At 40.8% G+C, this 26,384-nt stretch overlaps 1 protein-coding gene across 1 annotated transcript in view; it reads right to left on the reverse strand.

Annotated features, from left to right (window-relative positions):
• Nucleotides 1-26,384, reverse strand: part of FNDC3B (fibronectin type III domain containing 3B) — a 357,728-nt gene that overhangs the window by 27,529 nt on the left and 303,815 nt on the right. The window contains exons 17-23 of the mRNA XM_007464712.1: nucleotides 24,478-24,596; nucleotides 22,398-22,503; nucleotides 21,323-21,495; nucleotides 18,712-18,825; nucleotides 18,243-18,392; nucleotides 12,364-12,644; nucleotides 208-420 (exon numbers count right to left, since the gene is read on the reverse strand). Of these exons, the coding sequence (XP_007464774.1) occupies nucleotides 208-420; nucleotides 12,364-12,644; nucleotides 18,243-18,392; nucleotides 18,712-18,825; nucleotides 21,323-21,495; nucleotides 22,398-22,503; nucleotides 24,478-24,596 (1,156 nt within the window). The remainder of the gene's footprint in view (nucleotides 1-207; nucleotides 421-12,363; nucleotides 12,645-18,242; nucleotides 18,393-18,711; nucleotides 18,826-21,322; nucleotides 21,496-22,397; nucleotides 22,504-24,477; nucleotides 24,597-26,384) is intronic.

A 26,384-nucleotide genomic window follows, 5' to 3' on the forward strand; every position in this document is an offset into this window, starting at 1 on the left:
TAGGGAAATCAGGATCACGAGAATGTTAATTTAGAAAATTCCAAATGGAGAATGGAGGGTGCAACTTTGGGTATAAAACGCAGGACCCAAATACCTAGGGAGTCTTTCAATAAGGATGAAGAGTGCTTCAGAGGACAAACGAACAAGGAAGATTCCATCCCACAACCCAAAGCCATCGAATTTTTGGATGAAGCCTCAGGTCCTCACCTCTTGTTTCTGTCCTCCAGCTGCAGTGTGTACACCGTGCCATCAGCCGCGTGCGTCCTGGCGTTACCGTCTCCCCATTTCAGCTTTAGGCTCTGGGGCCCAGCAGCGGCACATTCGAGCCTAGGAGGCAACGGTGGTAACGGCCGAGTTTTTGCTTTAATGAACTGACTAAATGGTCCAGCTCCAATTTCATTTATGGCCTGAATTCTGATCCTGGAAAAAGGAAAAAAAAAAAATCACAAAGGCTGTTGGTTTAAGAAGCAGTGATTCCTCATTTGAAATAAACATTGTGTGGTGTATTTCTTACTTGTCCCTATAAGCAGTGTCATGGAATAAAGGAAAACAAGTTAAAAATAATTCAAGACAAATAGAGAAATGGGCAGCTCGGAAGACAGATTATCTTCTCCATTCCAAAAAATAGCCCCAAAAAAACCACATTAGCAAGATTTCTTTAATTAAAAGAAAGAGAAAGAAAGGAAAGGAAAGGAAAGGAAGAAAGAAAGAAAAGAAAAAGAGAAAGAAAGAAAGAAAAAGAAAGAATGGCAGAAAAGGGAAGACATACTAAAGACTTTCATATTTTGTTCTAGCCACCCTTCAGCTGCCTCAAAGTCAGTTTTGGAAGTAAGTGAGCTATAAAGAATTAATGAAATAGGAGAACAAGAAAGTCTCCTTCAAAGTTCAAAGCAAAGGATAACAGCTCTTCAACAGCACATTTTCCTCCCCTTTCTCCAGCCTCACCCAACAACCTCTGCTAGTCCTTAACCAAGTGCTATGTGTGCAGGCACTGCTGGTAACAGAGTGTCATTCAGATGTGCAATTATCTTAACTGGATGTTTACTATGTGCAGTGTTATGGGTAATAAAGATATACTAACACTGCTCTCATGGTCTAGGAACTGAAAATCAAACAGTTAAAATGTATATAGAAAAAATTTCCTATTATCATTCCTATTTTTCTTGTTCCTCTACTTCCTTACTAGTTGACTGAAAAAGTTCTCCAAGGTCATCCAAACAACACATTGATGGCACTGCTCCACCTTCATCCTCAACACTCCTTCCCGCAGTGACTGCGTGTTATTGAAGCTTGTTTCCTCCTGGCACTGAGTGGCCTGCAGACCCCTGCAGAGGCCTTTCTCCTCTGCTCCTCAGACCAAAGGTCTCACACTAGCTCCCACCCCACCCTCTGCTCTTCCTCTCTTCTTCTGTACAATATGGACCGTCCTCTCAATAACTTCAGCATTCCACAGCTTCATCCACTTAAGATCTTCCCCAGGTCTGCCTCTTCTCCATCTCTTCATGCCTCATTACTAGGCCTCTAGTAGAAACTTTCACCCAGATCCCTTGCTAGGTACATAGGCATCTTACTGGGCTGAATGAGCAGTGTGGTGTCACTAGTTCTAAAAGTTTCAACATTTAAACTTGATTTGAGTTTGAAACAGTGTTTCAAAACACATGATAATAAAAAATACAGTCAAAGAGAAATTCTCAGGAAACAGATCAGTTTAAAATATTCTTATAATTTAGTTTTATGTACTTCTCACTTACAGCAATTATTGCTTATATCTAAATAGAAAGTATTATTTAGGTATTACAATACCTTAATCCATCATATGACCTCAAATTAACCTTAATTCTTCAAATTTAAAATTACATAGTTCAGCAAGTCAATCTAATGACACATCTGTAAATTGTTAAGAAGAAAAAAAAACCAACAGATTAATTCCAGGTGAGATGGAGTAAGCACACTCCACCGTCTCTCCCACTGAATGCAGCTATTAAACCTGGACAAAATAAACAGAGCAGCTATTTAAGAAGTCCAAAAAGGAAATAGCAGCTGAAGGATTTGGGGAAGAATTTGAACTATCACCAAACCAGCAGTGAATTTACCATTTTTCCCCTCCTTTACTCACTGGATTAGACTCAACGGCGCAGCCTGAAATCCAGGAACAGACATTTGCACGGGCAGAGAGCTGCCTGGCTCAAAAGAAAGCAAAGAGTCTCTGAATGGTCAGAGTGAATGGGGGAAAATTCCCCCATTCCTCTTTTTTTATTTCTTTTCTACACTGTCTCATTCTCCAACTCTTAGCCAGTTCCATCATATTAACAGCCTAAAGAAGAAAAACCACATGATCATACTCATTGATACAGAAAAAGCATCTAATGAAATTCAACATATGTTCATAATAAAAATTCCCAGCAAACTAGGGATAGAAGGGAAATTTCTCAACCCAAAAGGGGCATCTATAGAAATACCTGCAGCTAACATTACACTTAACAGTGAAAGACTAAATGAAAGATCAGAACAAAGCAAGGATGTCTACTCTCACCACTCCTATTTAATGTCAGGTACCAGTCCCAGCCAGTGGGGGTGGGAAAAAAGGCACAGAGATAGGAAATAAAGAAATATACTGCAAGACGCTGCTGAGACTATTGAAGACCACCTAACTAGACAGAGATATACTGTGATCATGAATTGGAAGACTCTACACAGAAAAAATGTCAACTCTTCCAAAACTGGATCTATAGATACAATGCAATTCTAATAAAATTCCAGCAGGATTCTTCTTAGTAGATATAGATAAGTTGATTCTAAAAGTTACGTGGCAAGACAAAGGAACTAAAATTGCTAACACAAATCTGAAACATAAGAATAAAGTTGGAAGAATCACACTATCTGATTTAGAACTTACTATAAAGCTTACTATAAAGTATTCAAGATAGTGTGGTATCAGACAGACACACAGACAAACAGAACCAACACATATATGGCCAACTGATTTTCAAAAATGTGCAGAATTAATTCAACGAAGAAAGAATAGTCTTCTTAACAAGTGGTATTGGAACAACTGGATATCAAAAGGAAAAATAAATAAATCTCAACCTAAACCTCAGATCTTATTCAAAAGTTAACTCATGGATCACAGATCTAAGTGTAGAATGTAAAATATAAAACTCTTAGGAAGAAAACAGGAGGAAATATTTGTTACCTAGAATTAAAGAATTTTTAGATATGATGTGAAAAGAATGTATCCAGAATGCATCTAAGACCTTTCAAAACTCAGCAGCAAAACAACACAAAACAACCCAACTAATTAAAAAAATGGGCAAAAGACTGGAACAAACATTCCACCAAAGAGGATATACACATGGCAAATATGCAAGCAAAAAAGATGTTTAACATCATTAGCCACTAGGAAAATGCAAATTAAAACTACAATGGGGTAATACTATATCCCTATTAAAATGGCCAAAATAAAAAATGCTTATTAATACCATTCTGGCAAGTATAAGGAACAACTGAAACTCTCCTATTTTGCTGGTGAGAATGCAAAATGGTATAGTTACATTGGAAAACAATTTGCTTACAAAGTTTCTTATAAACTTTAACATACATTTATCATATGACCCAGCAATCACACTTCTTGGACTTTACTCTAGAGGAATTAAAGTTTACGTTCACACAAAAGCCTGCACATACACGTTTATACCAGCTCTATTCACAATCACCCAAAACTGGATGAATATCTGCCTCACAGTTTGGAATGTAGCAAACACTTATCGCTGATAAAGTACAGCAAAAGTTCCATTACAAAGAGCCTTACTTTTCCCAGATTCTATTAAACTAGGGCTACATCAGGTCTCTTGTAGATAATGCAATGTCAGTCTCTCAACACAGCACTGAAAGACTACAATAAACTCTTCTTTGCTTCCCAGCCTGAGTCTTGTAAAATAGCTGCATGGTATTAAGATAAGAGTTTTTCCCCTATGATTTGAAAAGTAAGAAATTTTTCTGCAACTGGAGAGGAAAAATCTTTTTAAAAAGGTGGTCATCACTGTGGTAGAAATTACGACCTTTTTTCCCTACTAAGGAAAAGGGGATTAAGCCAGACTTTAAGTTTCAGTCTTTTTTCAATGGTGTACAAATTTCCTCACCTACAAGGTTTATATCAATGTCTTTCCACTGTCCAGACTGCCATTCCTTCCCTTTATTCTGGGCAGAGGTATTCCTAGAGCCCAGAGGCCAAGATGCTTCCTTCCATCTGCTTGCCCATATTCCTCCAGAGCCAAGCTCACCTGTATTCAAGGTGGTCCTACTGTTTTGCTCCATGCAGCCTCAACAGCCCTTAGCTACATTAATAAGTAAAAGGAAGGGAGGTAATGGGTTGCTTTAGATTGTTGTTCTGCTCAAGACAAAAAAATTATGAGATCTGAATCATTTATAAGAATTAAAAAATAGCTTATAATACACAAGTATCAAGATGCAGAAAGAAATGTAGATTTAATATTTACTTTTGTAAATTCATTTTCTCCACAAGGCCTCCCCAGTATTTTGACAGGTACTAGCTTCCTAATATCTGTAGCTCTAGGGTTCTCTGACCTTTTAACTGGGAAGTATTTGGTAGGCATAGCGAATGTTAGCCGTACGTACATACACATACACACACACACCAAGAACAAGAATATTATGGTAGCATTTTAACTCTCTTCAGCAGTGCTGGCTACTCTGCTCATCACTTTGGTGACCTTGGGGAAAGTACCTAACACCTTTAAGTAGCAGTTTCCTCCTCTATGAAATCTTCGCTGCATTTACAAATAGGATTACTTAATTAAGATAAGGAATATGGGAAGTACTTCTTTTTTTATAAATTTATTTATTTAATTTATTTATTCTTGGCTGCGTTGGGTCCTCGTTGCTGCGCACAGGCTTTATCTAGCTGCGGTGAGCGGGCTTCTCATTGCAGTGGCTTCTCTTGTTGCAGAGCATGGGCTCTAGGTGTGTGGGCTTCAGTAGTTGTGGCATGGGGTCTCAGTAGTTGCGGCTTGTGGGCTCTAGAGCGCTGGCTCAGTAGTTGTGGCACACGGGCTTAGTTGCTCCGCGGCATGTGGGATCTTCCCAGACCAGGGCTCGAACCCGTGTCCCCTGCATTGACAGGCAGATTCTCAACCACTGCGCCACCAGGGAAGCCCAGTACTTTCTATTTTTAATATTTTATACTTTGCCATACAATCAGAAAAGGATTCAAGGTGGCTAAAAGCACTTTGGTGAACTTTAAAGTGCTACTTTATAGAGTTACTATTTTTATGACTTCTTTTAAGACCGTATTCCTCCCTAGAGAAGTGAAGAAGACGTGTTGGGCATCTATAGGAGTGGCACTGTACTGGGCACACAAACGTACATCTTCATTTTAGTTGTATTACTACCACCACTTCACTTTATTACTTGAGGAATTTGCTGATACGATCTATGTTTCCCCTTCCTCTAAATTTTGGCCAAGGACCCAGCAATAGCTAAAAGGACTGCCTTCTCAGAAGGTGAGATAACAGCTTAGAAACAGATGAAAATGTTAATAACCACTGCAGCGAACAGCACTGAGAACTTGCTCTGTTCAAGGGACTATGCTGTGGAGTAGGAACTAGTACAGTTGTCCCTCAGTACCTGCAGAGGATTGTTCCCAGGACTCCTGTGGATACTAAAATCCATGGATGCTCAAGTCCCATATATAAAATGGCACAGTTCAGTCAGCCCTCTGTACCCGTGGATGCGGTGAAATGAGTGTTTTCTCTTCTATCTATCTATCTATCTATCTTATCTATCTAGGCCACACCACGAGCCTCTCGGGATCTTAGTTCCCCTACCAGGGATTGATCCCACACCCCCTGCAGTGGAAGCGTGGAGCCCTAACCACTGGACCGCCACGCCAGGGAAGTCCCTTCTCTTGCTTTCAGAGCTGAGGAAACTGCAGTTAAACTCAGGTTAAATAACTCCATCTAATTGATACAGTGGCTACTAGCTGCTGAAGTCTAGATTTGATACTGTCTCTAATTTCTACCCCAACCCCATGAGGAAAGAATTACTCTATTTCACAAGTGCAGGAACTGAGGCCGGCTAGGTTCAATCATTTGCACTAATCTTCACAGCAGATATAGGTGAGATCTGGGTGTGAACCTGGTCTTTCTAGGCTCAAAGTCTTCGTGCATTCTGACACACCATTCACTCCCTCCAAGCATAACTTGAGCCAAACGCAGCTTCTAATCCAACCAAAAGATAATTTTAATTCAAACCACACTTTCAGTTCAACTGCCTTTTGCCAATGAAACAGATATTTAGAACAGTCAAATTTATTTTCACATTAGTAAAACAACTTTTGGCCTTGGAATGAACTGCCTAGGTTTTAAAATACTTGCTTCAATTTATTCAAATAACAAAATGTGTTTCAGTAAAAATGCATGGAAAACATTTTTCCATGTAGCTGATGTACTGAACTAATGTTAATCAGTTTTAATGATAAAGCAGCACTCAAAACTGAAATAGAACTGAGGAACTGATCAAATGAGGCCATGTCTTCTAAAAATATTAACAACTCTTAGTCTAGGAGGCTGAGAAAACTGAACAAGGACTAAGGTAGTTAATATTTCTTTTGTCTTGGGATGAAAAATGCAGTGTGTGAAAATAATTGTGAAAATAATTTCCTAATCCCAGTGAGAGCTCACCCAGGACTGATAACACACACACACACACACACACACACACTAACCTGAGGACCAATTCTAAAAATTCGCCTCAGAAAAAAATGATTTTCAAGTTTTATTAAATTACTCTATCCCAAACCCAAACTTGAGACATTTTCTCTTTAACTGAAGTAACATGTTAATCTTGACATTTAGATAGGATCTGCTTTTTTTTTTTTTTTTTTAAACATGCAATGTGTATCATTTTCTGAAATCTTAAGCTCTGCAAAGTAAGTATAAGGGAAATGGAATTTTGCTTTCCAACTCAGGGAAGTGACTTAACTCTGAGAAGCTCTACCTTGGCAGGACTAATGTGAAAAATCTCTTTAAGTATCTAGAAGTCTGCAATATCCATCAATACACTGATAATACTGATTAAATAAAGAAGTACATTCTTTATAAATTTTGACTGAAAATCCACTATTAAAATAATATCTTCTAATTTTAGATGCCAAATACATTACTGCTTCAGAAGATCATAGCCTAACATAATGTACTTTACACACACTCTCTCTCTCTCTCTCTCTCTCTCAAATGACACTAAGTATGCTAAAAGAAGAATGACTTTGAAAACTGGGGAAGGTGACTTCTCAATCACAATTAGCCGTCGCAGTACTCGGGATGCCTCTAGTGAGGGGACAGTGAAGACAGCCCCTCCCTGCCCCGTTCCTCCATGAAGAGCTGGGGTAAGACAGGCCTAAGAAGCAAAAGATGGGCTTTTTAGCCCACCAATCTACCTAGTCATCCAATTAAGAAGAGAAAAATATGAAGGAGTAGTATCATCTTCAGATAACTTCTGAGGAAATAATAAATAGTAGCTTAAATACAGAAAACCTCTTTAGGGGAAAAGATGTGTTCAGAGTAAAGTTACTCGGAGAAGGCTCCCTGGAAGGGTAAACTTAGCTAGCTCAGAGTCATCCCTCCCTTTAACCAAGCTACTTCTGACAGCTCCTCAGAGACCAGTGCCACATTCCGTCTCCAGGCACTTAGATTTGCTTTTCTTCGTGCCCTGTCTTGGAAGGAAAGAAACCTTAAATGTCTCCTGTGGCTTAAAGGATAATGCCAGATTCCCACACACATTTCTACCTGTTATCTGGTCATAACCCACCTGCCAGCTCCTTTCTTCCCTACCCTACCAGGCATTAGCAACTGATAATTTAATGAGTGCTTACTTACCAGGTGTCAGGTCCCACACAAGGAGCCTGAAGTCTAAAACATGACAACCCTATTATGTAAAGTAATTATCCCCATTTTACAGATCAGAAAACTGAGGCACAGAGAGCCTAAATAGCTTGCCAGAGGTCACAGAGGCACCAAGTGAGAGACTCAGGATTGATGTCAAGGCTGTCTGACTCCAGTCCACTACTTTTAAACTACTTAGAACTTGTCCCCTTATAAAAGCCCACTTCATCTTGTTAGAATGAAATGATTTATGATTCACTTCTTGACAGGTTTATGTAGTGCTTGACATATACTAAGGACTCAACAAATGTTATTTTCATCCCCATTTTACCTAGCAAAAACAGCACAGCAAACAAATCTACCTTAAGTTTTTAGTTATTTGACAGCTCAATATGAGTCAGACATATAATGAGGTTGCCAAAAAAAGTTATCTTAGGCAACCTTACTAACTGCTTAATATGGAGAACAAGGAAGGTGACAGTCTTGCTCTGCTCTGAGCCAGCCAGACCGTTCCTGGAGGTCAGGGCACTACTCATTAAAGAGGCCATCAAGAAACAGAAACCACCCGATGAAGAGGATTGAGGGGGTTACAGAAAACCCATGCCAGTGAAGACAGATCTGAATGAAGTGAAGATGGTTAAGCAGGAGACAGCTGAAATAATAAGATAATGATGCCTAGGCCCTAGGAGTGGGGCTCAGACCTCTGTATTTTGCAAAACCTCTCCAGGTGATTCCTAAATACATTAGCATTCCAGAATCACTGCTCTAGGGCAGAGTTCTCAAACTTTTAACATGCATCAGAATTTCCCGCAGGGCTAATTAAAGCACAGAGTGCTGGGCCCCACCCCAGGGGTTTCTGATCTGTAGGCCTCTAGTAGGGCCTGATACATTGCATTTTAATAAGTTTCTAGGTGATGCTGATGCTCTGGGGGAGAGCCCAGGATCAACTGAGTAGATTTTAGCTATAGAGGGGCTTTGACAAAATATAAGGGAACCTCTATAGAAACAGAGTTATCCACGACTGGAATGCACTGCCTGGCGAGCAGAAGCTGAAAACACTGCTCCATCACCTGAGATGCTCACGCCAGGGTGCTGGGAGGGGGGTGACACCAGGCAATCTTGTCTCAGCTCACAAAGCCTATGGCTCCCTGTGGCAGGAAGCATGCAAAGGAAACCTACGTCTCTGTTTTCAATAACATTTTTTCTCTGCAAACCAAAACACAAACTCAGTTCTAAGCTTAAAAGTAATGTCTTTAAAAATATCATTGTAATTCCAACCAAATTCTATACAGGGTGTCAGCAAGCCAGTGGATAGTTTGGCAAGCACCAGCGGAGAAGGGATGGATCCATTTCTGTGTCAGTAGGTTGGCTGGAGAGGTGCACATTTCTGTCCCAGCAAGACAGAGAAAGAACATGCTCCGTGTGAGAACAACGTGTAACTGCTAAACGTTAAAAACAACAACAACAACAAAACCCCAAAAGAAACAAGCCCCACTGCCGCTTAAAATGTTTCATTCCACATTTTTATCTAGAACATCATGATCTGTTCACTTATATTTTAACCAATTTATGGGACAAAAAAAGGTGAGGTAAAAGTTGATTGGACTAAAATTATACCCTTAGTTCCCTGAAATACTCATTTTGTATTTCACCACAGTTACTGCAATTGTGTTTTTGAAACATAAAAGAACAAGACTACGGGTTGACTGGAGTTCTACTATAGAGAATCCAATTAGGTGCTATAGGAATAAAATTCCTTGAGTTGGACAAAGATGACCTTAAATGTGAAACATCCAATTTATTTATTGATTGGCCAGCAAATACTCTGGCTAAATCTTTTTTTTTTTTTTTTTGCCAATAACACAATATGACTTAGGGCCAAAGATCTGTCTTTTCTAAAGCTGTACATTTTTCATGCAATCTGTCTAAAATGGTGTCTTCCAAGCTACCCTGTAAGGTTAAGAGGTGACATCCTCCCAATGTGACTTTCCATGTTCAGCTCAATATAGCTAGCCTTGCATATTAATACTGAAATGAATTATTTATGCTACATCCATTAAATACTTTTTTAAAATAGATTCCTGAGGTTTCACTATCCAAATCTAAACTCTGTACATTACTAAACCATTTCATCTTCTCCAAAACAGAATTAATCTCTGAGGTACTTTTTAACATGTCTTTCATCAACCACTTATGTGGAAGATATTCTTGATAACTTCCACTGTAACTGGCATTTCATCAATAAGCAAGGATCCCCTAGGTCAGTTCCTTCATTTGAGCTTTTAACCTCTAGATTTCTTTCTTGAAGTCATTCAACTATATGTTGACTAATAAACATCAGAGTTCCTCCAATATCAACCTTCTAAAAACCGTGAAGTTTTATAATCATTTAAGCCACCTTTAAGGTATGCATAATGGCAGGAAGAGGCAAAATTCTCAGGCTGACACCTTGCCCTAAAAGCCCTTTTGTGATTTCTGACCCGAATGTTCACAGGACTGACGTGAGGATCTGAGTCCAGTCTGCGTAGACATGGGGTGGATCACACTGGACAAAAGACCTTTCAGTGAGCCCTGCGCCAGTGGCTTCTTCATAGGTTTTCTGGCCTGAGGAATCCAAGTCAGGCAATGTTCTGGACATGCAGTCCCTTAGAAACAGCTAGGGGATGACATTCACTTGGTCATTTCCCCCCAGAGATACACCTCATGGTCAGGTCTCCTTAGAGCATCATCACTGGGGAATGTCCCTGAGGTCAAGTTCTGGGTTTAATTCACCTCTGGATTTCCTCAGCACCTGATTAGAGTGCTCTGGACACAATGGTCAGTCAGTATTTGGTTAGCAAACGAAGGTGGTGGTTGGTTTTCTGAGATTGGCTACGATGCTAAAAATGAAAAAAATGCCCTTGGCCTGCCTCTTCATCTGTAGTAAGTCATACCGCCTTTATTCAGTTTCTAACTTGATTCCCACTTCAAACCATCCTGATCATTCTGAACCCTGGGTCTTCCTCTCTGAAACGCCAACAGGACTCTGCACAGTGTTATTTTCAGCCTGTGAGGTCACAAGCATCTGCTATCTTAGGTTGCTGTTAAGTGTCCCCCAACTCCCTGAGTGCTCTGAGGGCAAGGATAGTGTTTATCACTATTTCATAGACCCACAGTGCATAAGTGCTGTGCCCCAGAGGTTTCTTAAAAGAAGGAAAGACTAACCAAAAAACTGTCACTGTTTTGAAAAGCAAAATGAATACACTTATATGCATCATTCACAAAAGACTTGGTAAGAGAGGGAAAGCAGAGATAACATGCTTAGGCAGGATGGAACTTTTGTATCTTACAGCTGTTAAGCTGGTTTCTTTCCTCAGTTTCTGGGGATAAAAAAAGGTAGTCTATTAGATAATAACATTAGAAAACACCGCAGAAAAAAAATAAGTGAAATGATAAACCCTTTTCTAGCAGCAAGTTTACCTGCCTGCCCTTCCTTCCCCCTGCCCTACCCCAAGAAGAACTGGTTTTCCAGGGTGAAGATCTTGGTGATGATGAAAATCACAATCCATGTTACTGTGCGCTTGCTGTGTACCGCTGGGCTCTACACAAGCATTTAATATTTGTTTGCTCACTCTTTACAACATGCTTTTGAGGTAAGCAGTCGTGTTCTCCTCACCCTGTGGAAGCAGCTGGGACACTGAGAGGTTAAGTAACTTTTGCCCAAAGACACCGCTAAGGACCTGTATCTGAATCTGTGCTCTACCTTACCTCCCGGAGAAGCCGTTTAATCTGACAAAGGGCACTGGACTAACCAGATGGTTCCTGCACTCCTCCAACACCAATCCTAAACTTCTGTTTTGGTCCCCCCCGCTATGGCACCCGGGGGACAGAGTTAAATGACTTGAAATCTTAAGAGGCTACGTTGAGAAAAAGGTGTGTGAGAAGAGGAAGGTAAGGTGCTGGCTCTCTGACAGGAACTCTGGGGAAAAGAAAGAATGCAGGTGGTAACTGAGTTTTGCTGGGTGGAGTGTGATGTAACGTCTTTTCACTGGCCCCTCGTGAAATCCTGAGTAAAAGCTCCATCACAAATGCTCTGTAACAGTGTGTCTGCTTTGGGGGATCAGAAGAATGGCAGAGCCCTGCTTCAGAGGTGGACCAAGTACATGCTGGGGACAGAAGGTGTCCATAGTGATGAGTCACAGTAAAAACACGAAGAAAAGTAGTTAATCAAAAAACCAACAAGGAGGAACTGATTTGAAATGGAAGGTGAAATTCCCCCTCAAGGGTTAGTTAGGATTTGTATCAATCTATAACCGACTCATAAAGTAAAAACTAGTACAAGTTTTTAAGCTGTATTAGCATTTGGTACTCAAATATATTAAGAGTGACTAGAATTCACCCATTTGGCCTTTAGGACCTGAAGGGTCTGTAGCCCCCCAAGTGCTGACGTGTCCATGCAGCTTTATTTCAACTTTCCTGCACTCACCGGTAGGTGGTTTCCGGAAGGAGATCTTTCATAACGTGGGTGGTGGTATTGCCCACGGTGATGCTAGTGTCTCCAAGATCGATATTATAAGCAAGGATTTCAGATCCATTATTGCACGGTTCTTCCCAGCTCAGTACAAGGCACACAGAAGGCGGATCGGGATAGGCGTTGAGGGTCTCCTCCTCCAGGACACACAGAGTGGAGACAGGGTCAGGGGCAGATGCTGGCGTCTGGCAAAGGACAAGCTCACTGTATGGTCCTGCTCCAGCTTGATTAACGGCCTAAAAAATAGAACAGAGAGACAAAGTCCACATTATCCCATGAGCACATTCTAATGCCTCCACATTAGGCGTTAAGTAAGTCTAAAGTAACATACGATTACTGCTAGAAATGGAGGTAGAAATAAATCCTCCACAATGTTTATGTTAATACCACTTTCTAAAAAATACCAATCACATCTTCTCTGCTAATAAGAGAGAACATCGCCATCACCGTTTCTTATGAAAAGTAGTTTGAAAATAACACTTTATATTTGCATAGCCCACTTCAGTTTATGTATTGTCTTATGCAATCTTCACAATAACCATCTGAGGTAGATAATATATGGCAGGTATTCTTATCTGCCTTTCACAGAGGAGGGAACTCAAAGTCAAATTAAGTACTCAGGCCCCAGATTTAGATGCTAAGCTGGGGCCAAAATTCAGTAATCTGACTTTTAACTCAAGTGCTGCTCTGGAAGAGCTATAGGAATTTTAGAAAAGATACCTACTGTTTTCCATGTGAATGCTAAATTCGTATCCGAAGTCAATGCTCAGCCCTCATCTGACTTTACCTGAGCGTCACCACTGACACCTGATCACTCACTGCTTTCAAATCCTCACTCACTCGGTCTCTGGGACCATCTTCTTGTTTCTATTTTGCCGCTGCTGCTGCTGCTGCGTCTCAATCACCTCTCCTGGCTGCTACTCGTTACCGGGACCTTTCAGCACTGGAGGGCACCAGGCCGTGGGCCTTGCACACCTCTTTGTCATCTCTGCTTAAACTCTTGGACATCTCATCTTGTCTCAGGGGAATATAATGCCATTTATACCCTACTCCCAAATTTATTTGTGTAGCTCAGACCTCTGCTCTGAATGCGAGGCTAGTGTATTCAACTGCCTACTGAATAGTTCCACTTAAATGTCAAATAGGCATCTCAAACCTAAGTGTCTGTACAGCTCTAAGACTCCACCCCATCCCTGCTCATCAAAAATCCCACTGTACCTCCTGTGGTTTTCCCCATCCTTCAGGTTGTTCAAGTCATTATCTCTGAGTCACTGCTGGACATCTTTCTTCCTCTCATACCCCTGCCCAAAGCATCAGCGCATCCTTTCCCAACCTAGTCCAACTACGCTCTTTCATATCTGGTTGCTGTAATGACCTCCTAACTGGTACCTGTGTCAGCCCTTGCCCCACAGTCTGTATTCACTGTCCCTTTCAATGGCCTCTCACCGGATACAGAAGAACCTCTGAAGGCCTCACAACTGCCTATAAGACCCTATCTAATCTGCTCACTGCCACCACCTTCCCAAAGAACCCAGGACCGCTCTGCCTTCATCGTCCACTACCCTCCCTCTCACTCGCTCTGCTCCAGCCACACTGGCCTCCTTGCTCTTCCACAGGGACACTAAATTTGCTCTCATCTCAGGGCCTTTGCAACTTGCTGCCCCTTCTGTCCACAGAGCTTTTCCCCAGGCATCTACACAGCCCATTCAATCGTATTCTCGGGCTTCTCGAGAGTGTTGCCTTTTCAGGGAGACCTCTTTGAACACCATATTAAAACTTATAGTCACCCCTACCCCAACTCTCGTGACCCCCCTCACTTCTTATTTCCCTTCTCTGCTTTTATTTTCATCATAGCATTTGTCACCAAAATAGTATATATTTCATTTAATTACTCCCTTGATTAGAATGTAAGTTCCACAAGGGCAAGGCTCTCGGGTTCACTGCTGTAGCCCCGGCAACTAGAACAGTACCTGACACAGAGTGTGTGCTCAATAAATGTTATTAACAACATTTTTTTCTTTATAAGAACATTTGGGGACTTCCCTGGTGACGCAGTGGTTAAGAACCCGCCTGCCAATGCAAGGGACACGGGTTCGATCCCTGGTCCGGGAAGATCCCACATGCCGTGGAGCAACTAAGTCCGTGAGCCACAACTACTGAGCCCACGTGCCACAACTACTGAAGTCCACGCGCCTAGAGCCCGAGCTCTGCAACAAGAGAAGCCACTGCACCGCAATGAAGAGTCGCCCCTTCTAGCCCCACACGCAGTAACAAAGACCCAACGCAGCCAAAAAGAAAAAAAAAAAAAAAAAAATTTGGCAACCACCTTACCAAAAAATGAAGGGGAAGTACTCTAAAATCTCGTTTACTTCTTGGGAGAGCTGATGAGGACAAATTATAATACAAAAGGAAAGTAGTCTGATCTCTTAAATCAAAGGTTCACTATAATGTCTGTGTATCAGTTAATTTCAAAGAAGCAAGCTAAAAGCATTCATTTGCTATCAAATCACTTTTGAAACCCTTCTGTAATATTTTTTTACATCAAGTCCTATTTCATGACAACACCAACTTTCTTTCTGGTAAAATTTTTATGTCACAAATTAAGAGTACAGTAAGTCTCCTACATATGAATGAGTTCTGTTCCAAGAGTGCGTTCACAAGTCCAATTTGTTCGTTAAGTCCAACAAAGTTAGCCTAGGTACCCAACTAACACAATCGGCTATATAGTACTGTACTGTAATTATTTTCACACAAATAATACATAGAAAACAAACAAACACAAAAAATAAAGAGAACATTTTTAATCTTACAGTACAGTACCTTGAAAAGTACAGTAGTACAGTACAACAGCTGGCATACAGGGGCTGGCCTCGAGTGAACAGGCAAGAAGAGTTACTGACTGGAGGAGGGAGAGGAGGTGGGAGACGGTAGAGCTGAAGGGTCGTCAGCAACAGGAGACGGAGGGCAAGCTGCAATTTCACGTGAACTAACTTACGCGACTGGACATGCGAACGCACGTTCGCAACTTTGAAAGTTAGCAACTTGAAGTTTCGTATGTAGGGGACTTACTGTATATATTTAGAGATTTTATTTTTGGATACAAATTTATCACAGGGGCAGAAAAATAAGATACTGTGGAGCCCAACTTTCATATCAGCTAAGGCTTTAATCACCATGTAACAGAAGGAAAAGAACATGGCTTTTAGAGTTGGAGCTTTGTTCACATTTGGATCCCATTATTTACTAACTGTGTCATCTTAGGCAAATTAACATCTCTGTTTCCTCAGATGTAGAATGGGGATAGTAACACATAATTCACAGAGTTACTGTAAAGATTAAATTTGTTAACATGTCAAATCCTGGCAGAGTATATCAGGCCAGCTGTCAGTGCTTCACTTCCCTCCTTCTCCCTGGGGAAATCAAGAACAAAATAGCAACAGCAATTTTCCTAAACCAATTTTCTTAAAACAAGACAACAATGAAATACATTATCTTGAACTAATTTTAGACTTACAGAAAAGTTGCAAAAATAGTGCAGAGAAGTTTCCATATAATCGCTCACCTTGCTCCCCCTAATATTAATACCTTACATAAGTATAAAACAATGATCAAAACCGGGAGATTAACATTGGTACAATGGTACTGACGATGTACAGACCTTATGTAGTTAGATTCAAGTCTTATCAATTTCCGATAATGTTCTTTCTCTATTCCAGGATCCTGCCTAGCTTTGTTCTAGCTTTCTCGAGTTATATCACTTATTATATTACCAGTTTACAAAGGAAACAATTCAAAAGAATCTTACAAAAATATAAGAGTATGTCTATAATATACAATATGCTTCATGTGAATAGAATTACTTGGGTACATGGTAATTAAAATATTCAAACAAGAAATGTTCCACCCAACTTTTATAAAACACAGTATAGGTATCAGAGTGATTTAATTTTTAAGGCACCAAATAGTCAAAAGAATATTCATCTTTAACCTGACTTTGTAGCAGTGTCAAATGAAAACAATTCAGATTTGGTCTATAGATACCAAGAAATCAGGGGCTTCCCTGGTGGCGCAGTGGTTGGGGGTCCGCCTGCCGATGTAGGGGGCGCGGGTTCGTGCCCCGGTCCGGGAGGATCCCGCGTGCCGCGGAGCGGCTGGGCCCGGTGAGCCATGGCCGCTGGGCCTGCGCGTCCGGAGCCTGTGCTCCGCAACGGGAGGGGCCGCGGCAGTGAGAGGCCCGCATACAGCAAAAAAAAAAAAAAAATTTTTAAATTAAAAAAAAAAAAAAAATCAATACAGGTTGGGGAGACCCCTTTCCTGGCAATACTTCTTTAGCATAGCAATGGCCTTGAAAGTGCTATCCCCTTCATAGGGTCTGACTCATTTTATGACAATTAAGTATAGACACTTGAAAACAGTTACTATTGTTGACAGGGAGGCAAGATTATTATGCAGGCTCTATTCTTACCAATGTATCTTTTACAATGAAGTTTTGGGAAGCTAATGCTAAGTGACAACATATACCCCAAAAAGGAGGTAGAACATTTTAAAGAGACACCAAAACTCAAAAGCAGATTGAAGTTGTTTCCTGTGATGGCAGACAGTTTTTATTTATATGCTGCCTTGTTCCAAAAACAGGAGTGTAGCACATAATTTAACCTCTTCCCAATGACTCAGCATGGCTGTTATAAAGCTCAGATAACGTGCTAGGACCCTGACTCACTGATGAATGGTTAATTACATCCCAGGCCCTCCGTTCTAGAAGGAAGGTGTGCATAAGGAAAGAGTTTAGCCGGAAATGTTTATAACAAAACAGCCTTCAGAATTCAACAGAACAGCTTCAGTTATTCTGGAAAGTTAACTTAAGAAGGGAATATTTTCTCCAAAGAGGCCTGAGGCCCAGAGACACTGAGAGTAGATGGGCTTGTAATAAGCAATATGATCCATGACTTAAATCAGGTGGAAACCTAAATCTGGCATCTTTGCTTCTTTATCTATTTAAATCTAAACATGTACGAAGAAAGAATTCTTCAAGGTCAAGAACCACAAGTGATTAATCTTTGTATTTCTTCTTTTCATCATCGGCATCATCCTTTGATTCTGGCACAAAGTGGTGCTCAAGGAATGTTACTGAACAAATGGAAAGAAACGAACAAAGAAGCCTGTTTTCTCAGGACAATATGGTTTTTCAAAGGGAAAAAAAATATTTACCCAAGTCAGTAAAATGAAAGTAAACCCATGACTATTGTCACTCTTAGGGGTTAGGCTAGGAGCCAATTATTCTTCACGTTATTCTATTTGGACACCCAAGCGGAAGCTTACAGATAACAAGCCTTGTTAATGGTCACTGGGAAGTGGGAGGTGGGTCTTAACAATTGAACGCAGACTGGTTCTAAATACTCTAGTGTTTGTTTTTGGCTCCATTTAACATCTGGAGTGGGAAGTTTTACATGTTTTTTGCCTTTTGTCTAAGTGGCTTTCCCACCGAAATGTGCATCTCAGAAAATTCAGACAGAAGGTATCTTCCCTAAGAAGCTGTGCCACCTTTGCCTTGGACTTGGTCCTTCATTCAGTGAATTAACCAGCAAGCAAGATGCAAGCGTGGTGAGAAGTACAGTGGAGATGATTCTGGTTTTGTTCCTACTTTTTAGGACCTCTCAGAGAAGCAAAAATTAACTGTAAAATACCAAAACAATTACATTTATTTTTATTTAAAAGAACTTTTTCCATATCGCCCCTCCTGATGGCCTCCATCACGAGCCGTTGAGTAAGTTTCCCAAAGAGTCTATCATGGAACACTAGTATTTGTGAGAGATGTCCGAATAGTGTCAGCCTACCTGTAACCTACAGCAATACTGTGCAGCAGGCAACAGACCCCTCATTTCAAAGCCGGTGTCTGTCCCATGATAAATGAGTTCTAAGGATTCTTCATCTTCTCCCCACTCCAACCTGTACTCTGAGATATCAGCACCAGAGCTTTCAGGACTCTGGAAAACAGAAATTTAAGTGGTTAATTTCACTGAGAAGAAAATCCTATGATGTTTGTGTTCAATTAACTAAACCGAGAGAGAGAGCAACATGCCTTAGGATATTTGAAATACATGAAAAGAAAAGCATGAAAAAGATACTCAATTTCCTCTCAATTCTGACCAGTGGTAAAATTTCCATAACTCTTGGCAAGCGCCAAGGCAGATGACTGTGTAAAACCTATATGTGAACTTAAGCTTTGTGCGTCCCTCATAACTTGCACTGGGGGGCAGATAAAGTAGAAGAAACAAACTGATACAGAACATGTGCCTGACTTACCTCCCAACTCACTAGGACACATCCATCAGGCGTGAAAGAGATACAAGGTGCTTTGCACTGTCCAGGAGGCCCTGCAGCCGTGGTAATTTCTGAGACATCAGAATAGGGACCATACTGAAAGATAAAAACACATGCGTGCTTGTAGGGGTGTAGGTGAGTGTGTGTGTGTGTGTGTGTGTGTGTGTGCGCGCACGCACACACGTATACAACACAAGCTTATAACCAAAAAAGGGCTAAGCTAATGCCACCATCGATACAATTGATTAAAAGTATTACCTAATGGTGTTCACTTTCAGTTGAATATGTAGGTTTTCTTCTAACATACATTCCCTAAGTAGTAAATGTCTATTTTATAAATATATATATATATATTTTTTTAATTCAAAAGGATTAGAAAGTTGGTTTACTAAACGTTTTTGCTGTGACCTAAGAAACAAAAAATGCTGACTTTTGCTACATCACAGCATTCTGCTTTAATTTCTCAGAAGGCTTCAAAGAAAACTAAGTCAGATGCACACTGCAGCTTAATTTTTAATGCATAAAAATCTTCGTGGGATTGTTGGTTACCAAATTGTGAGTACTTCTTCTAGTTACTGGTATTTTCCATTTTGAAAACCAACGGTCCTGTTAATGTTTTCTCAGCATGTCTCTCACCATCTCAACTATCTGAAGGTTTACACTGCACTGCTCTCCACCACCATCAGTGACCACACTGCTCGGAGCCAACCACCGCTACAGGTTTAAAACACATCGAGAGAACCATCACCACCATGTTAACAGTGGAGTATGTGATATTTCAATGAGTTGGGGCAAAGAGTAAAGTAATTTTCAGGTTAATGAAGTATGTGACTATGCTTTTCAAAATGGACAAAAAAGGTTAAAAAAAAAAACCTCTCACATTTTCTAACAATATAACCTGCAAATACACTGAGGGTGGGGGAGAAGCTCTCTGAAGTGGCCCACAGAAGGTGATTATGAGTCAAGTATATGGTTAACTTCCAATGCAACAGAATTTAAAAACAAGGCTGAAGATACTTTCTTTATATGATAAGTTAGTGAAAGGAGAAAGTAAAACTCAAGTCAGCCCAGTTGCACATTTATCTTTTTTTTTTTTAACAGCACATTTATCTTTATCATGAAAAGATAAAAAAAAAATCTCTCTGAAAAATTGATGGGGAGAAGCACCAGATCAACAGTAAAATAGGATTTCTTCTGCAGCATCAGTGATCATCACCATCCATCCTCTCTTTACTTATAGAAGTTTGGGTGCATAGGCTTTCTTACCTTCTCACCAATACATTTTTATTGTCTAGCTGTGTGTGTGTGTGTGTGTGTGTGTGTGTGTGTGTGTGTGTGTGTGTTTTAATTTAAATACCTGTATCTGAAATTCTTTCCTAATGGGCAATTAGAAGAAATCCAGCTCCTTTTAAAGGCTTGTGATCATACCTCAGACCAAATGTTTTCATAGTCCGCAATGGCTAACACGAAACGGACTAAAGAAAAACATACTCTGCTTCTGAAAGGCGTGAACAGGACCACCGAGAACTAGAAGAGTCACTGTCAACTTCTTGTCACTGTCAGGGGGCTTTCTTACTTGTAAAAATCTCATCAATTAATTACATCTATTTATCTGCATGGAGTGCATCTATACACACCACTGGCAGTCTGTGGGGCTTTAGCAGCGGTTTGCTCTACCCACACCCTTCTACCTTCTTTTATGTTTCTGCCCATCTTTGACACACCAAAAAGCCCTGTAGTTTCTGGGTCACTTCACTGTCATTATGAATTGCCCCCCAATCTATATCACTCTGCAATTAAAAAAAAACAAAAACCAATCACCTTTGTGGATATAATATAGATATACTCTTCCAATCTCTAACAGCCCACCTCGACAACTTCAGATGGAGTAGTAAGAAGGACCAGAGAGTTCTACAGTTTTCACTTGAAATAAACGAGAAAAAAAAAATATACTGGCCTCCCTAGCCTCTACCCCAGTCCAGTTTTAAAAACTGACGTAAGGGGCTTCCCTGGTGGCGCAGTGGTTGAGAGTCCGCCTGCCGATGCAGGGGATACGGGTTCGTGCCCCGGTCCGGGAAGATCCCACGTGCCGCGGAGCGGCTGGGCCCGTGAGCCATGGCCACTGAGCCTGCGCGTCCGGAGCCTGTGCTCCGCAACGGGAGAGGCCACAGCAGTGAGAGGTCCGCGTACCGCAAAAAAAAAAAAAAAAAAAAAAAAACTGACGTAAGACATTGCTGGGTAATTTAGACAATATGATAAAGAAGTATTATGTAGTCCTAGTTTCCCATAACTGATTTATACAGTCGATGAGAAAATAGGAAATTATTTTAAAAACTACCAAAAGCATCTAAAGGGTGATGTTGTTATTAACCTTGAACTCTACCTTAATAGAATGATATGAGGACAAAAGAAACAAAATTTCCAATGTTGGGTCTACATGAAATCAAAACAGTGTATCTTCAGAAATTAGATTTTACATACACTTCTTTAATGGTTGTCAAGGTTGGACAGATACTGCTAAGGATTTCAGGAGGGTAGAAACAGAAGTGCCGGGACCTTATATTTCTGTTACGGTGTATAAGCGTGTACTCACCCCTCCATCATTCAGAGCTCTCACCCTGAAGCGATACATGGTTCCGGGAAGCAGGTTGCCAACGGTGCACTCAAGCTCAGGCCCGTGGTACACCTCCGAAGCTACATCCTCAGGTTCCGTCATCTCCACGCTGTACTCTGAGACCTCACAGCCACTTTCAGAGGCAGGAACATCTGGGAAAGGAGAATGTTTTTCATATCAGAACACTTTTGTGTTTCTAGTTGACCCTATCACACCTCACTTTCCACAAGGTTTGCAAAATGTCATGTAGGTGGGCTGTCCTCGATATTTACAAAAGAAACCCCACTCCAAAAATATATATATATACAGAAGAAAGCTTTTGAATGATGTTGTCCATACTTTCCAAAGCAAGTACGTTTAATATTAACAAAATTCCAAAACCGTAGAACTTTTAGGCAATTCCTTTATATTCTAATGCCAGGTAAACACAAGAAATAGAAGGGAGAAAATCTTCTCCTTAACGTGAAACCAAAGGACACATTAAATCAAGTTAGAGGACCCAAAACTGGCACACTATCTTATTTTAGGCATAAGTGATGGGGAACAATAGTCTGACAGCGTTTTGCAGGTTTATATTTGCAAGTTTACGTGCTTGTAAATTGTTGACCCGACAGGAAAGGCTAATTCCGTTTGAGTCGATACAGTAAAGCACCAGGACCCACACTTAACAAGGCAGCAAAGATGAGGAGGAATTAGATGTTACCTGGTGAACTATTTCTTGGTTTAACCTCTAAATTGAGCACAACTTTTATTTTATGAATAAAGCTGAAAAACTCCTGAAAAGACTGGCTGCTCTGAAACATTTTCTATAGAAGTGCCCTCTGAGGGTAGAGGATGAACAGCACGTGTGGCACCATCAGGAATATAGGAGGGTGAGTGACAACGTGGGGAGAATACAAACCCAAGCCCATGTACATTGAACAGAATATGGGCATTTTCAATAGAAACAAATATGGTTTTCAGAAGGAAGACCTGGAACTTGATTACAAAGCATGAAGTCTTAAACTCAGTCTCCACTTGTCCAAATTGGCAACGTGAAGATGTGTTCACTCACCCCACTCTAAGTGGACTTCTTTGTGCTTTGGTCTACCCAAAACCCTCGGTGGGCGACACTGACCTGGTGCAATGCTTAGTGTGCGAACAGGGAGACTTTCAGAACACTGCAGGAGAAATACAGGAAAGAATCATCTCTTAGTTACTTTGAATTTATTAGAGCTCTATATACCAAGCAAATTCCACCCCATACCTGCAAATGCTACCAAAGAGGGTTACACATTGAATGTTTACACTTTTTATGCAATAAGATCTTCGTCTCTGTGTGGGGTGTGTGTGTGTGTGTGTGTGTGTGTGTGTGTGTGTGTGTGTGTGTGTGTGTGTGTGTGTGTGTGTGTGTGTGTGTGTGTTTTAAGTATGGACATATACCGCATACAGAACTGGCAAAAATAATTCTTTCTGATGTCAGATTTGTAGGCTGACTTTGAGTGTTGTGTATCCTAAGCACACGGTTATTTTCCTTTAAACAAAAATTAGAGACCCTTCACGAGGACAGAAGAGAACACAAAACAACAGCTGGATGAAGTTTTTAAATGGTGCCATAAATGGCCAACCATCCACATACAGAGCAGAAAAGCAAATAAAGTCAATATTAATCAACTGAGTCTGACATTAACCAGCAGGTTCTGTTAATACTAAAATCAGCAGGCCTTCTTTTTTGCAGGATCTGGTTGCGTAAGCCTGGTGGTATAGAAGCTGACCCCTTTTTGAGACAGGAGGAGCATGGTAGACCTATGCAGCTCAACCAAATTCAGCCTCCATCCTGAGAAGACAAGGTGCAGAGGAGATGTACTTAAGCATTCAAGGAGCGCTGCCGCTTCTGTGTAGGCTTGTGCAGCACCTCGCATGTAAGAGGAACTCGCTGATCATCTGTAGCTTTGATGTGGACATCCCCACCCTGGGAGGCACTGCATAAACGTCGCCTAGGTGGACCTTTTTTTTTTACCTCAGAAGTCTGTCTATATGGACAGTCTAGACATCACAGTACCACTATCCTTGGGGGGGAAAGAAAATAAACATAAAACGACATCAGAAGTGGGCTGAGTGGCAAAATTCGGCACCTAATGGCAGGTGTTCTCTTGAAAAGTCAACCCAGTACAGGGTAACAAGGTTATATAAGCCACCACTGCGCGCGCGCGCGCTCTCTCTCAGTACTAATGATTTCAAAACCACAATGTTAAATATCTCTACAATGAAAACATCTTTTACCACACTGCCTCTCACTCACTTTCTGAATGTTAACACCATTTAGATAATAACTACTGATATCTCATTTCTAGAGCACTTCATGTGTACTTGTTACATTGTTTTGAGCCTATGAGAACACTGTGAAGTTGAAACCAAGTTTCCTGACGTGTTGAATGGTTGGTCTAAGGTCATATAAATTGTAGACAATGGTGGTGATCCTTTTGTGATGTATAAAAATATTGTCACTACGTTGTAGACCTGAAACTTATGTAATACTGTAAGTCAATTATACTTCAATTTAAAAAAAAAAAAAGGAGACAGCAAGAGAACTGCTACTGCCTACAGATGTGTAGGTTGGGCACTGCGTAATCACAGGAGGTGCCTTTCAGCTCAGTCATCATAGATTTATGTGGCTTTGACAATAATTTTCCAGCAGATGGCAGTAAAGTATCTCAAGGAAGGTGTGTCTCTCATTTTCACAAAACTGCCAGATGTGGTACAAGAAAAGCTTGTGCTGGAGGCCATATCTTTTCTTGCTCTAAATTCTACGCTTTTCTATCATTGCAATAACTGAGGTTCACCCCCTTATTTATTAGCTAATGCAAATTGCAGACCACCCTCAATTTTCAACTGTCAGGTGATCATGCCAAAGTCTTCTGAGAAATTAAGTGAGGGATGTACTTGGAAAGCAGCACAATTCAGCTGAGAATCATTTGGGTCTATCTTTTTATACCCACTAAAGCACAATTCGGAAAACTCTGAATTCATGATGTGATACCATGGCAGGCTGCACTACCAAGATACATTTTTAAACAGCAATTTATTCTGATGTTATAGATGGGTTGTCTGAATTGGACCAAAGACGTTTACTTTTACATTGAAACAAAACCTACCTGACTGTGTCCACCAGTACTTATGCAGCATGCTCGGAGTTTGTACAAAGTGCCTGGTTTCAAGTGGGTGAAAGTGTACTCTGTAGCCGACCCACTGTAGGCCACTTCCCACTGACTCGCTGCAAAACAAGACCCATGTATGAGATTATGCCTTTTGTAAAAACGTTATCAGTACCAACCATTCCTGATAAGAGAAAGTTCTAAGTGGTTTCCATGAAAACCAGCATCTCCTATTCTTTCTTTTTTCCTAAACAGCCACAGTGCTCTCTTTCCATCTCCTTTACAAACTTAAGTACTAAAATAACATGGAGTCATTTTTAATACTTAGTACTGCTGGCTAGACTACTTAATATCACCATGATTACGTTTGCTGACTGTGAGGTTGGGATGCTGGAAAGCACACAAAATCTGTAGCTTGCCCCGCAGCAGGAGACAGTGGATGGTGTCGAGCAAGCTAGGAAGTGGTAATGGTGTGAGAAGCCCCTGAGGCCAGCTGCGCAGGGGGAAGGCTGCTCGGCCACAAGGCTCCTGGTCAGACCAGGGCACCACTGAAGAGTTTCTCCTGGCTCTTATCTGCTTGGAGGTCACAGTGAGTGAAACCTCCCCCTCCCCATATAGACCAAGTCCTTTGGCTAAAAGGCCTGCTGTCTCCATGGAGCCCCACTTAAAAGACAAAAACACCTGAGGGCTTTTGTCTTTTAAGTGAAACACTCAAGTGTGACCCTGGTTATCTGACCACTCCACTTCTTGGGAATAAAGCAAGCAAGCAGAGCCACTGGAGGGGCCTGGGTGAAGCTGATGCCACCAGGTGAAGAGCACTGGGGATGCTTTGACTGACTGACTGCCTGCCTGCCTGCCTGCCCCACAAATCTGGGATGTTTATCCTCCTCTGTCTTGCTCCCACTAACACAATGTTTCCTTTCCAGCAGACTATTTTAAAGGAGGCTTTTACTCCATGCAGTTGTTTTAGGGAAAATACTTTTACCCTGTTCCATGATAGTTACTAACTTCCACAAATGCCCTCAGCTGCTTATTAGGTCAGATTTACAATGAAGCCACATGCACTAGGGCCATATGACAAGGGGGAATATTAAAGACAGTCATCCTGACATTACCGATCAAATAACCTGCACTGAAAAGGCAACTGGGAACAAGGACTACCGAGGAGATTCAATTAATCATTGATGTCACGCACTGGCAAAGTTGTTAACTTTTAAGTACAGATGGCATCTACTTTTGATCTGTCAGTGGTCAAGAGAGCCACAAAAATTCAAAATATATTTAAGTTTTCATGATGAGCCACTGCACATCCGTGACCTCTCTCCTAGGTCAGATTTTTAGCACAGAATGTGATTTTATGTTAAGAACAGCTGTGCCCATCTCAAAGCATTTTCATGTTTTTTGGCTTAAAATAGGGCCCAACTGACATGAAAAACAAAACACTCCAGGTGGCTATCGTGGCACAGAATAAAAAGCAAGCCACACACCTGCATTGCTTGTTTGTAAAAGCTGCTGTTAACTCTTTCCTTTTTTCCCATATGCATCACTTTTTGTAAAAAAAATTTAAGTTACAGGGATTATTAGAGTGGTGAGATGGGTGTCATTTTTAAAGTTCGGATGACTATACTTTTTTCTATTAAAGCCTAATACATTTTATCAGAAAGAAGGTCTAAGAATTTTTAAAAAGACACTATAAAGGGAATCTGATCTCTAATGCTGTCCCACTTTAATTCACCTCGTCTGATTAGTAATGAAGAAATAATATGACTCAGAAATCACAACAAAAATGAAGACATTTTCTGAACTTGTTACAAAGTGTGACACTTGTCAGTAGCCCACAGCAATACTATATTTTGTCATCCTTTGTGCACCAAACTCATTTGCTGTCTCCAATTTATCCTTCCTGC

Source organism: Lipotes vexillifer, unplaced genomic scaffold (assembly GCF_000442215.2).
Source record: "Lipotes vexillifer unplaced genomic scaffold, Lipotes_vexillifer_v1.1 scaffold37, whole genome shotgun sequence".
Taxonomy (NCBI): Eukaryota; Metazoa; Chordata; class Mammalia; order Artiodactyla; family Lipotidae; genus Lipotes; species Lipotes vexillifer.